Below are 11445 nucleotides of genomic sequence, written 5' to 3'. Positions count from 1 at the left end.
ACAAGAACCTCACTGGGCTACAAGCCCACCTGGTAAACCAGTAACAACCCAACCAGGAGTCTTGTAGCAGCTTGGCTTGGCAGGTGGATTATCCATACACAACAGTCTAGCCCAGGGGAGGCTTCTTCCGCCTCGGCTGGCCACACCTGCCCACTAACCCAAGGCTCCATTCTCCATTCAAGGGCCTCTTGCCATGTATTCCAAGGGCACATTTCCAAAGAGGGATCAAGGGGCAAAGGGAGCAGAGAGGAGAGCTCAGGGTTCCGGCTTAGCCTAGACAGCGATGTCTCAGAACCAAAAGAGCTGCCCCCCGCGTTAGGAGCATGCGTCAAAACATGCCCGCAGGTGAGCCCAGGAGAGGACCTTCCCGACTCACGCATGCGCAGAGCCACCAGCGCCTCTCCCTCCGGCAGGCTTTTCTCGCGCCTGCGCAAGATCCTCCAGACCGATAGAGGGCAACAAGCCGATCCTCACATGGGTTTGGCGCTGCCGGCATAATCCGGAAGCAGCCGCTAACCCGGAAGTGGTCGAGTTATAATAGGTCGTGTTATAGAGGTGGTGGAGGCTGCAACTGAGGCTTGGGAGGCTACTGCGACGCTAGGATGAACGCGCCTCCCGCCTTCGAGTCGTTCTTGCTCTTCGAGGGCGAGAAGAAGTAAGTGGAACCGGCCTGGGTGGGAGAGGGTCGCGGACCCTCGACCGTCAGCGCCCGCAGGTGCTGGGGCTTCTCTGCCCGTCCTCTGCCGGGGGGACAGAAGCAGGTTTTGCTCCAGCTCCACAGAGCGCTTCACACTTGAGTCTGCCAAACTTAAGACAGTCCTAGGTGTTGGTGAGTCTCCCCATTTTGCAGATGAGGAAACCGAGCTTCAGAGAGGTTAAGTAACTTTCCCAGGCGCACAGAAAGTGGCCGGTCTGTATTCGAACCCAGTGTGTCTGGCTCCACAGTCCTTTTCCTTTGGGATCTGGTAGCCCCCCTCACTCGTCTTCCCGCCCACCACCTTTATCCTCCTTGCTGCAGCCAGAATGATGGCTCTGAGACTCACACCGGATCTTCATTTGCCGGTGTAAAACCTCCAGTGACTCCTCATTGCCTGCAGGTGAAGGGAAATGTAATCCAGTGCTCAGATAGCCTGGGCTTGGCTCCCGGATCCCCCACTTAAGAACTCTGTGCCTTTGGGCAAGTGACGATCTGCCTGAGGCCCACTTTCCTCATCTGGAAAATGGGCTTATTACTGTGTTCAATAACAGAATTTTCTCTAAGGGGAGATTAAATTAGGTAATTTATGTAAAGCACTTAGTCCAGGGCTCAGCACAAAGAAGACCATCTTAAACGCTGGCTTTTCCTTCTCTTAACTGCCTGGTATCCAGGGCTCTGCCCTGCGGTCTAGCCCCTATCAGGCACTTCAGTCTCCCTTGAGAGCAGTGGTTCTCAAGTGGAGGCCATTTTGCCCCCCAGAGGACTTTGGCAGTGTCTGCATTTTTGGTTGTCATAAAGGGGATGCTCCTGGCATCTAGTGGTAGAGGTACTGCTAATACCCCACAGTGTACCAGACAGCCCCCCTACAGAAAAGAATTTTCTGGCCTAAAATGCCAGTGGTGCCAAGGTTGAGAAGCTCTGCTTTAGGAAGAAGGAGTAATCCAGAGGTGAGATGAGGGTCCCATAGAGCCAGGCGTGGCTGGGTTTGGGGTATAGCCACGGTGCTACTCAGAGTCACAGAGGACGTTATGGGATGAAGAGATGGGAAAGTCTTCCAGGAGGAGGTGGGACCTGAGCCTTCCTTGAAGGGCAGGGTTTAGAAGCCCCGGCCCTCCCCACCAACCTGTTGCCTCCGCCTCTCCCTTAGGATCACCATTAACAAGGACACCAAGGTACCCAATGCCTGTTTGTTCACCATCAACAAGGAAGACCATACGCTAGGAAACATCATTAAATCGTAAGTTCCAAGTCAAAGGCTTTTGGGGGTCATGTTGCTCTTTGAGAGGCCAAGCTCAAGTTCCAGGAGATGTTCTCAAGTCTCTCTGAGCTCCAGGAAGTCCTTCTGGGTGCTGGCTCTAGGAATTCACACATCCCAGTACCTTTTCTTCAAAATGACAGTGACCAGTATCTGTTCACGTAGCCACTTTCCTGTGTTGGCTCAGTTATCTGACTAAAGGAGGTGACTGTGCAGCGAGCCACGGGAAAGAAGGCCCGCTTGGGGCTCTGTGCTCAGAAGCATGGAGACGCATTCAGCTTTGGCCACCCACGCCGCCCCCATTTGTGACAGTGACCTCAGTGACACCTGGCATTCTAAGATGTATGTGCCAGAGATTGTAACTTAGTAGAATAAGGGAAGGAGGTGGGAGAGGGCCTCTGTGGTCATCCGGTGCCCTGGTGGGTTCCTGATAATTGGATGGTGGGTGTTTGCACCAGTGAAGTCCTGGCCTGGTAGGTGGCCAGCAATAGGATTGGCCGGAGACTTGTCATTTCGCTGCTGAAAAGTGCCATCAGTGAAGCCATGCCTTTCCCAGGTATGCGTGTTTGAGACCGTGGGCAGGAGCCTGTCTGGTCGTCTGGTGTAAGTAGGGGGCGGAGCTGCCCATCTTCTGTGTGGATGCCTCCTGCCCAGCGCCAAGCCAGTGGTGCACCCAGGCTTTCCTGGGGCCCTGCTGCCCCCCACCCTCCCCCACTGCGTGAGCCCAGTGTTCCCACCTGTGCCAGCCCCCCACACCCCCCCAGTGCTCACACTTCAGGGAGCTGATCTGGAGAAAATCCCCACGCGCCCAGGGCACAGCTCGCGATTCAGGCTTCGCTTCCGCATAGCCTCGCGGACCAGGACCCCATGTGTGTGGACGGCAGCTGCCAGCCCGCATTGCCCAGAGGATTTCCGTTTCCACTTCATTAAGTGCTCAGAGCCTGGGGCTTTCTCCCCCTGCTGCCTTTATTTGCTGTGCCAGATGCTCTTTGGGGAATGGGAATGGGGCTTTTTTTCCCTGAACACTAGCTGGATTTTTACTGCCTAGGGAGGTTTCTTTGGGGCCGTTGAGGGTCCCTGACGTCTCCTGAGGGAAGAGGTTGCTGGAAACCGTATTTACCAGGTAGGGTCGCTGATCCTCATGGATGTAGGTGTGTGTATGGGAGGAGTCCCCACACGCTGTATCTTCTTCACACGTCTTGGACACTTTTGCAGGGGCTGTGGGGTGGTGACCACGACATCACACAACACAAACAACTAAAGATCGAGAGCAGCTGCATTTGCTTACAGGCCCCAACCCAACGGGAAGAGCCTTGGTTAGAAGACCTGGAAGGCCACAAGGGGCCAGAGCCCCAAGGGCCCTAGGCTCACCCCCCACCCCCACCCTGCCCATCCCTGTGTCTCAGGCAGCTGCTGAAGGACCCACAGGTGCTGTTTGCTGGCTACAAAGTCCCCCACCCCTTGGAACACAAGATCATCATCCGCGTACAGACCACACCGGACTACAGCCCCCAGGAGGCCTTCACCAACGCCATCACGGACCTCATCAGTGAGCTTTCCCTGCTGGAAGAGCGATTCCGGGTGAGGGGCTGGATGTGCCAGAGGGGCTGAGGTCCGTCTGGACGCCAGCCTGTATGGCCACAGCTGCAGCGTACTCATGCCCACACCTAAGACGATCCCTGGGTTGTTTCCTCTGATTTATTCGGTGGGAGAAATGGGGGCTGAGCGGAGGTGATGAAAGAACGGGGGTGTACACCACAGCATCCGGGAAGTGTGGACTGAGGGGTCATGGAGGTGAGGCCTGGGGCCTGCTGTCTGCACCCAGGGGTAGGACCTCACCCAGTGCCCAGGGTCTCCCTTTGTGCTCTCGTGGTCCCCGTGGAAGCAAGGGGCCTGCTGCCTGGGGCTGTCCCTCCAAGACTCTTCCCTGTGGTGCCGCTGCCCTGTGGTTTGTCTGTCTAGGGGGCAGCTCATCTTATCGTGGGGTACCACCTTCAAGAAGGCCAGATGGGTGTGGGCACATCTGCTCACGCAGGGGGCTTCAAAGTCTAGACACAATTTAGAGTGGGAAAGGCTTGTCAGACCTTCAGTCTGTCAGTCATAGGCTCACCAGGAAGCACGTCTGCTCCCCCGCCTCCCTGCCACCCCAGGCAGCAGGACCTGTGCTGCAGGGAAGTCATGGTGGGGTGGGTAGGGCTGGCTAGAGGGTCCTTGGGGGGCTGGCTACCCAGTGCCCGGAACCGTTTGGGGCCCCTGGCCAAGGTCCTGGCAGCCCTTGGTCAGGGAGGCTGAGGGTACGTTCCCAACATCCTCATCTGGCCATTCCAGCTCAGGGCGCCCCCTCCTTTCTCCCCATCAGGTGGCCATCAAAGACAAGCAAGAAGGAATCGAGTAGTGGGCTGCACCCGGCCCTTCTCCAGGTACCAGGTGGACAAAAGCACTTCCTTCAGCTGTGGGCCTCCTTGTAGAAAGTCCCTCACCCCTGACCCAATGTGTCCCATATATAGAGTCTGTTTTACCTTCCTAATAAAGTGTGGCAGGAAAAGACCCAGCTGTGGGCTGAAGCAGAGGTGACTTCACAGCCCTGGGTCAGTCCGGTGGGGGTGGAGGACCTGCTCCGGAGCCACTCGCGGGCCCCATTTCAGGACTGGCCCAGGGAGCCAGATTTCTGTCTGAGAGGGTGGCAGGAACAAACTCATTCTGGACGAAACCTGGGAACCTGGGGCTGCCGGGCGGCGTCTCAAGCAGAAGGAAATGAAAGCTCATGTGCTTCCAGGCGTCCCTGCCCGAGGAGCCTCAGCTGCCGGGCCTGCCTGCCTCACTCAGCGGGGGACACCTGATGGGGCCCACAAACAGGTCCCCCCAGGTTTCTCTTACATAGTAGACTTTAATAAAAAATAGTCACCGATAAGAAGATCCCCCTCACGACCCCAAAAGCTGAGTAAGTTGCGTCCCACAGTCAAGGCTGGTTTCTCCTCCAGATGGCGACAATGTTGGAGTCCGTCAGTGCCGTGAGGTAGGTAAAGGTGGGGTCGGCCACCACCGTGTTCACCATGGTCCTGTTCACTATCTGGCCCAGGGCCCGGGGCTGGGGCCACTTAAGGATCTGGAGGGGAGAGAGAGGGTGCCGGGCTCCTGCTTCCTGACACGGGTCCCCGGGCAGCCCCAGCCCTGGCGGGGACAGCAGTGCGCGTGCCTACCTGCGTGGGGGCCTGCGGGGCGGCCGGCGGCGGGGGCCGCTGCGCCACGAGGGGCCTGACGTCGTAGATCCACACGTTGCCCTCCTCGTCCCCGCAGAGCACCATCCCCTCATCTGCCAGCACAGAGATGGGAATCTGAGGTGGGGCAGAGCTCCCAGAGGTGCAGGGTTGGGGGTGGCCGGCAGGCGACTCACCAGGACAGGTGCTCAGTGAGAAGTAGGCGAGCTCGGTGGGTGACCACTGCAACCGGGCCAGGACCACAACGGCCACTGTGGACTGGCTGCCCCGGCCCTGCCACGTCTGGCTCCAGCTCCACAGGCAGATAGTGCCCAGGCTACTCCCCTTGGAGGCTGTCGGGGAGAATGAAGAACTGCCCGGGGGCCCCTCTCCGGGCAACTCGTGTCCCACAGTGGGGACCCCTCCGAAGCCCTCGGACCTAAACCCCAGCCCAGGGAGAAGTGACCCCAGAAGGCCTGACCAGGGCCCATCTGGGTCCCAGGAAGCCAGACTGTCGCGAGCGCTCGCTCACCCACGACGTCCTCGTTCACGAACGCCAGCCCATCCACTCTCCGTCCAGTTGCCTCAGAGCCCTCGGGGAAGACGAACTCCACTTCGCACACCCTGTGGGGCAGCGGAAGTGCTGGTCAGCCAGGAAGGCTGCAGGAAGAGCTGCACACAAAAGGCTGCTCGCTCATTCAGACACCTGCCGGGCACTTAACTCTGGGCCCTGCCTGGGTTCCAGGCCCTGGAAGGGGGAGCCAGCACCTGAGTGTGCCGAGTCACAGGCGGTGGCAACTTAGGGGGCGCAGGGACATGGCCAGGAAGGGCTCCGGAGTGAGGCGGTGTTTGTGAGGCTGAGTGAGGTGAGCAGTTCACTGGCCGAGTGGGCGCTTCTAGGCCCAGAGACTGGGTGGGGCGGGGGTGGTTTGCTCTGACTCTGAGGACAGTGGGGAGTGGCTGCTGAATGTTTCCAAGCTGAGAGTGGGCTGGGCACACTGCTTGCAGAGGCCACCCAGCAGCTGCCCGGAGTCCCGGAGCCAGAAAGGCGGCCGAGTACCAAGCACGAGCAGCAGACACACCTGAGACATGGGGGAGACGCCACAGGACCTCGGGACCAGGCAGGGAGGGAGGAGGCAGGCCCAGGGCTTGACTCCCAGGTGTGGCAGGGGGACGCCACCAACACCTGGCTGGACAACCGCCACGGTCTGTGCTGAGGTGTCACTACAGTTCCCTCCCGCCACCTGCCCTAAAATTCTTCCCACGCTATTCCCTGCGCTCAGGATAAAATTCAAGATCTCACCACGGCCCACGGGGCCAGTCTCCCCTGGCCCAGGCAACCTTGCCACCTCACCTTGCGCCATTCCCTCCAGCTCTCCAAGCTGTGGCCAGCTCTCCCTGGTCAGCCAGCTGTCCCTGCCACTGGCCCTTTGCACTTCCCCCGTGTGAGCACCCTTCCTGCCTCTGCCCACCTGACTCCCTTGGGACTCATGGAGAGCATGAGCCTGAGGACCTGTCCATCCGCCACTGGTCACCTCAGAGTCCCTTCGGCCTCCCTGCTCTCAGAGCACCTTATTCTCCTTCCTCTGTAGCTGTCGTCAATCACACTCGGGGGGGGTTTAATGTCCGTCTCCCCCACGAGGCTCGGGCCCCACAAGGCCAGGGGACCCCTGCCGAGCACTGTCTCAGGCCTTCCAGGTGACACACAGGAGCCACAAGCCTCCACCTGGCCCTTCTGGACCTTCTCCTGGCCCAGACACCATGCCGTTGTCCTCCACTAGCCCTAGGGTGTGAGTTACTGTCCCACTTTGTGGATGACAAAATCTTGTTGGACAGAGGAAGGTCACACTGCTGGTGAGTGGCAGGACCTGGGCAGTGACAAGGTGATCAAGCCTAGAGAGGGAATGGACCTTTCCTAAGAGATGGGCAGGAGGTGGGGACAGGACAGCTCTGTGAGGAGGCCTGTGAAAACAGCCTCTGGCTGCCCAGGGCAGGGGGCGTGGTGTGGGCATCACTGCAGCAGGCGTGCCTGGGGTCAGACACCTGGACTGGGGGCTGCCCAGCTCCGAGGACTGGATTTCAGGGCACCCCTGCCCGTTCTCACCTCCTCTTCTGAGGCTGGTCCAGCCGCACGTCCCAGCAATGGCAGCCGCCCTCGCAGCCAGCCAGCAGGTAGGCATCCGGGCAGGAGGCGACGGGGCAGAGGCGCAGGGCGATGGAGGTGGTGTCGAGTGTGAGCAGCTGGCTGCCGGCAGGTGAGGGGGGGGCGTGAGGCCACAGACTCAGGTGTGCGCCCCCCCCACGCCCACCCCACAAAGTCCTGCCGCAAAGCGTCACCTGGCCTGGAATTCGTAATCGTGATTGGGCACCCCGATGTCCCACAGGATGATCCGCTTGTCATAGGAGGCCGCTGAGGAGGGGATGGGAAGGAGAGAGGTGGCCCTGCTCCCTCATGCAGGCTGCATCCCAGGCTGACGCTGGGGCCCCAAGGCAGGGAGGGAGGGCCACGGCTGGGAGAAAGCCTACCATCCTTATCTTGCTCTAACCTACGTGCCCCATGCCAGGCAGCCACGTCCCCGCAGTCTCTGCTCAGATATCCCTCTCATCACACCCAGAGGGCCAGGGGAATCCACCCAGGTCACAGACGTGGCCCAGGTTGTCAGAAACCTCCAAAGCCACAGAGCAGGTTGGGGGAAGAGACAGAATCTCAAGCCTGGTCAGTTGTCCATGAAGCCTCAATGTTCCTACCGGTCTGCGCTGACCTCGGCAGCCAGTATGAGGCCCACCAGCCACAGGAGCTCCCTGCCATCCCAGGAAGGAGTCCTGAGGCGTCAGGCTGCAGGACGGGTGCTAAGAGAGCCCCGGAGGTTCGGGGAGGGGGTCTTACTGAAGAGGTGGGTCTCGTGTGTGGGGCTGAAACAGAGAGTCGCAATGGCCTTCTTGTGGGCCCGGATGAGCCCGCAGCAGAAGCCAGCCCGCACGTGCAGCAGCCGGACCAGGCCCCGCAGGCCTGCAGCTGCCAGCACGCTCCAGCGCTTCTTGTGGCCTGCCTGTGTGACCACTGTCAGGGCTGTCCAGGCCACTGAGAAGAACTCCTGGGGAGGGAAGGGGAGGGGTCACCGAGGGGCAGAGCTACACATGTGCACACACGTGCAGGATCAGGCCCGGGAACAGGAGCCCAGCATCAAAGAAAAAGGTCACCTGGTGAGTAGGTGGCCGAGGCTGGCCCCCCGACCCCAGTGCTCCTACCTCAGGAGCCAAGGCTCTGCCTGCCACCCTGCAGAAGCAGGGCCCCGGCACTCACCTCACCAGGCGCCTTGTACTTGTTCAGTACGATGCCCGTCTGGCAGTCAATCACACACACGGCCTCCCCGCCACATGTGGCCACGGTCTGGGACATGGCCCCTGCCTGCCCTGTTTAAGAGGTCAGCCTGGTGAAAACGTTCTCTGTAAAGTCCCCCACTGCAGCCCCTCCTCCTGACCCTGAGGACGCTTTAAGCTCTCTGTCCCTCCCGATTCCCCCGTCCACCCAGGCAGCCCCCTGCAGGTGGTATTCCCAGGCCCCGTGCCCAGAAAGCTTGCTCTGCTTGTTCCCTGTGGCCCTCGCCCTGCCTGCCACCCAAGGATGTACCCTCGTCCCAGGCTGGCTCGAAGGCGCAGGCCCAGAGCTGGGTCTCCAGGTCACGAGGGCTGTTGTTCTTGCTGTGGCACTGCAGGAAGTGCAGGGGCTCCAGCTGCAGGGCGGCCTGTGGGAGCAGAGGGGGGTCATGGCTGCCCCAGGCCTTGCTCCCATCACACGCCCCCTGCCACCTTGCTAGCTCACCTGGCTGCCAGCAGAGCCCACGGGGCTGCCCTCCACCTGGGCCAACGGGGAGGTGCACACCCGCTTGTTGGGAGAGAGGTTGACTGGGACATCACCTGGCCGCTTCGAGGCCACTGGCCTGGCCTGTGGAGGAGGGGGCGGGGGCAACCCGAGGGCCTGGGGACCATGCGCCCATCTGCCCAGGGCTTCCTTCTTCCCCATCAGAGGCTGGGCTGCACCCTCCCATGGGTACAGGAGGCCAGGGGTACCAGGGTCAGAGGGAACCAGCTCGAGCATAGGAGGCCATCTCCTGGGCACACTGCCAGGACGCCCTGCTTCCCTAATGCCTCCCTAGGCAGGAAGGGCCAGGGCAGGCTGGGAGCCCGGGAGCCCCGGAGCCCCATGGAACCACTCACCCTAGGCTCCTGGATAGCGGTGGCTTTTGGGGGCCTCTCTGAGATGTTTGCCTCATGCACCTGAGTCCCACCAGAGGCCACCAGCTCCTCAGAGATCATCCGCACCTGGGTGGGGCCAGGCCATCAGGAAGCTGAGCACATCCCGGAGGCCTCCAGCCCCTCCCCAGACGCCCAGTCAGAGGGTGCTTCCCGAGCTGGGGAAGAGTCCTTCCAGCCCATAGGGCTTCCTTCCCTGACCTGCCCACTCCCCACATCCCCTCATGGCCAGAGACCTCCAGGGCGGCTCAGGCTGTGGCAGCCAGGGAGGAGCTGGGAGAAGCGACTCCCAGCACAGTGGGGTGAGGACATACCCTCCACTGGGTGAAGTCGCTGAGAGACTTGGGCCCATAGCGGACATCTCTGACGGCAGACCTCACAAAGTCTGCCTGGGCCTTCTCAGCCTCCTCCTCTGGGCTCAGTGCGGCCATGAACTTCTCCCAGTGAGCTGTGACCTGGAACGAGAGGGACCAGATTCAGGCTCAGCCCACCCCGGCTCTCCTGGACCTTCTGTGGCACCTCTGCCTCTAATCTCAGGGCCAGAGATGTCTCAGCTGCAGGTTGCACAAACCCAAGCAACACAGAGGGAGAGACAGCCCCTGAAGGGAGGAGCCGGCCCAGGGTAAAGTCACCGTGAAAGCGTCCCAGCTTCCCCTGCCAGGCCCTGCCTGCAAGGTGGAGGGCAGGACCACCAAGGACAAGAGGCCAAGCGCCACAGCCAAGCTCAAAGCAACAGGTCAGGCTAGGGGCTCAGGGCCACTTGGGGTTGGGACAGAGAGCCCCTGTAACCCCCCTTGGTGTCCTCCAAATGTCCAGTTCTGTCACTCACTCCTCAAGGCCCCCAACTGCTCCCAAGCACCAGAGACACCGCCCCGCCCCTTACCCTGCTGGTCAGCTCCCGGTTCAGGTTCTCCACCTGAGAGCAAGTGGAGGAAGCGTCCTTGCCGTTGACCTTACGGAGCTTGGGCAGGAGGAAGGAAACTTTCAGGTTGTCACTGACCTGGGGGATGAGGGAAGAGTGGCTCGGGGTCACCCCAGCCTGTGGCTGAGCCCGAGCCCCCAGGGTGCTGGCCTGGGATGCGGGCCGCCCACTTACTGTCAGAAAGGGGTTGCCCTCCAGGCTGAGCTCCTCGAGCTGTGGGAACTGGCACAGGACACTGACATCACCCAACAGGTTGTTGGCGCAGCGGAGGATGCGCAGGTGGGACAGGCCCATGTTGGCGGGCAGCGTCTCCAGTTGGTTGTTGGAGAGGTCCAGCTCTTGCAGCTGCTTCAGGCGGCTCAGGAGCTTGGGGTCCAAGTGCTCTGAGAGCAGATTCATCCCTGACAGGCTGGGGAGAGGGGCAGACAGGGCGGGCTCAGGGGGCAGGCAGGCCTCCCACCCCTCACCCATGGCAGCCCAGGTTGCCTCCGACGGCTTTTGCACCTGACATTTCTCCTGCGTGCATAGCCGATCCGCAACATTCCCCCACTTACTTTAACCCTGTCCCTACTTTATAACTTGGGGCAGCTGGCCCCCTCCGGGATGCTTTTCCTGATCCTCTAGGGGGCTTTCTGTGCTCCCCAGTCCTCTGTAATTCTCTCAACAGGTTGCTCCATATTCTTTCTGCAAGACTGTCTCCCTAGCAGCCCGGAACCTCCTCTGAGGTAATGCCGCTCCGGGCCTACCCGACCCATCTCATAACGAGAGAACGGCGTTTGTCCCGAATGATTAAAGACTGTCGAACCGACAGGGTGATAACGGGGCCGGGCAGGGAGAGAGGAAGGGTCCCAGGCTTTCTTCCCGACCGTCCGCCGACCCAGGCCCTGATGGAGGGCGGTGTGGCCCCGGCCCTTACTCCAGGCTCCGGATCTTCCCCAGCCGGTCGCACTTGGGTCGCCCCCGCTGGATCAGCAGCCGCACCGAGAGGGGGCCCATGGCGAGGAGGCGCGGCCCGCGGGGACCTGATCGGCGGCACGCGAATCCGGTGCTGGCGCCGGCGGTTGTCCGATTCCAGGAGGTGGCGCCGCGCGAATCCGTCGGCGGCGACGACCGGAAGGAA

At 61.0% G+C, this 11445-nt stretch overlaps 2 protein-coding genes across 3 annotated transcripts; one reads left to right on the top strand and one right to left on the bottom strand.

Annotated features, from left to right (window-relative positions):
* Positions 1-527: 527 nt before the first annotated feature.
* Positions 528-4503, top strand: POLR2J (RNA polymerase II subunit J). The gene is made up of 4 exons (XM_060078822.1): positions 528-655; positions 1845-1934; positions 3359-3533; positions 4312-4503. The coding sequence occupies exons 1-4, from the start codon at positions 603-605 to the stop codon at positions 4345-4347; spliced, it is 354 nt and encodes a 117-aa protein (XP_059934805.1). The 5' UTR covers positions 528-602; the 3' UTR covers positions 4348-4503.
* Positions 4504-4825: 322 nt separating this feature from the next.
* Positions 4826-11441, bottom strand: LRWD1 (leucine rich repeats and WD repeat domain containing 1). 2 transcript variants are annotated; one of them, XM_060078818.1, is made up of 15 exons: positions 11242-11441; positions 10500-10734; positions 10287-10403; positions 9718-9858; positions 9368-9472; positions 8973-9095; positions 8781-8895; positions 8454-8563; positions 8037-8244; positions 7487-7559; positions 7254-7394; positions 5682-5773; positions 5347-5502; positions 5153-5265; positions 4826-5058 (listed from the first exon to the last, which is right to left on the bottom strand). In XM_060078818.1, the coding sequence occupies exons 1-15, from the start codon at positions 11319-11321 to the stop codon at positions 4912-4914; spliced, it is 1956 nt and encodes a 651-aa protein (XP_059934801.1). In that variant the 5' UTR covers positions 11322-11441; the 3' UTR covers positions 4826-4911. The 2 variants fall into 2 exon arrangements, with proteins under 2 accessions (XP_059934801.1, XP_059934800.1); XM_060078817.1 differs by having other exon boundaries at positions 5153-5502.
* Positions 11442-11445: the final 4 nt, after the last annotated feature.

This window comes from Mesoplodon densirostris, chromosome 16 (assembly GCF_025265405.1).
Source record: "Mesoplodon densirostris isolate mMesDen1 chromosome 16, mMesDen1 primary haplotype, whole genome shotgun sequence".
Taxonomy (NCBI): Eukaryota; Metazoa; Chordata; class Mammalia; order Artiodactyla; family Ziphiidae; genus Mesoplodon; species Mesoplodon densirostris.
This window is presented reverse-complemented; position numbering and strand designations above follow the sequence as displayed.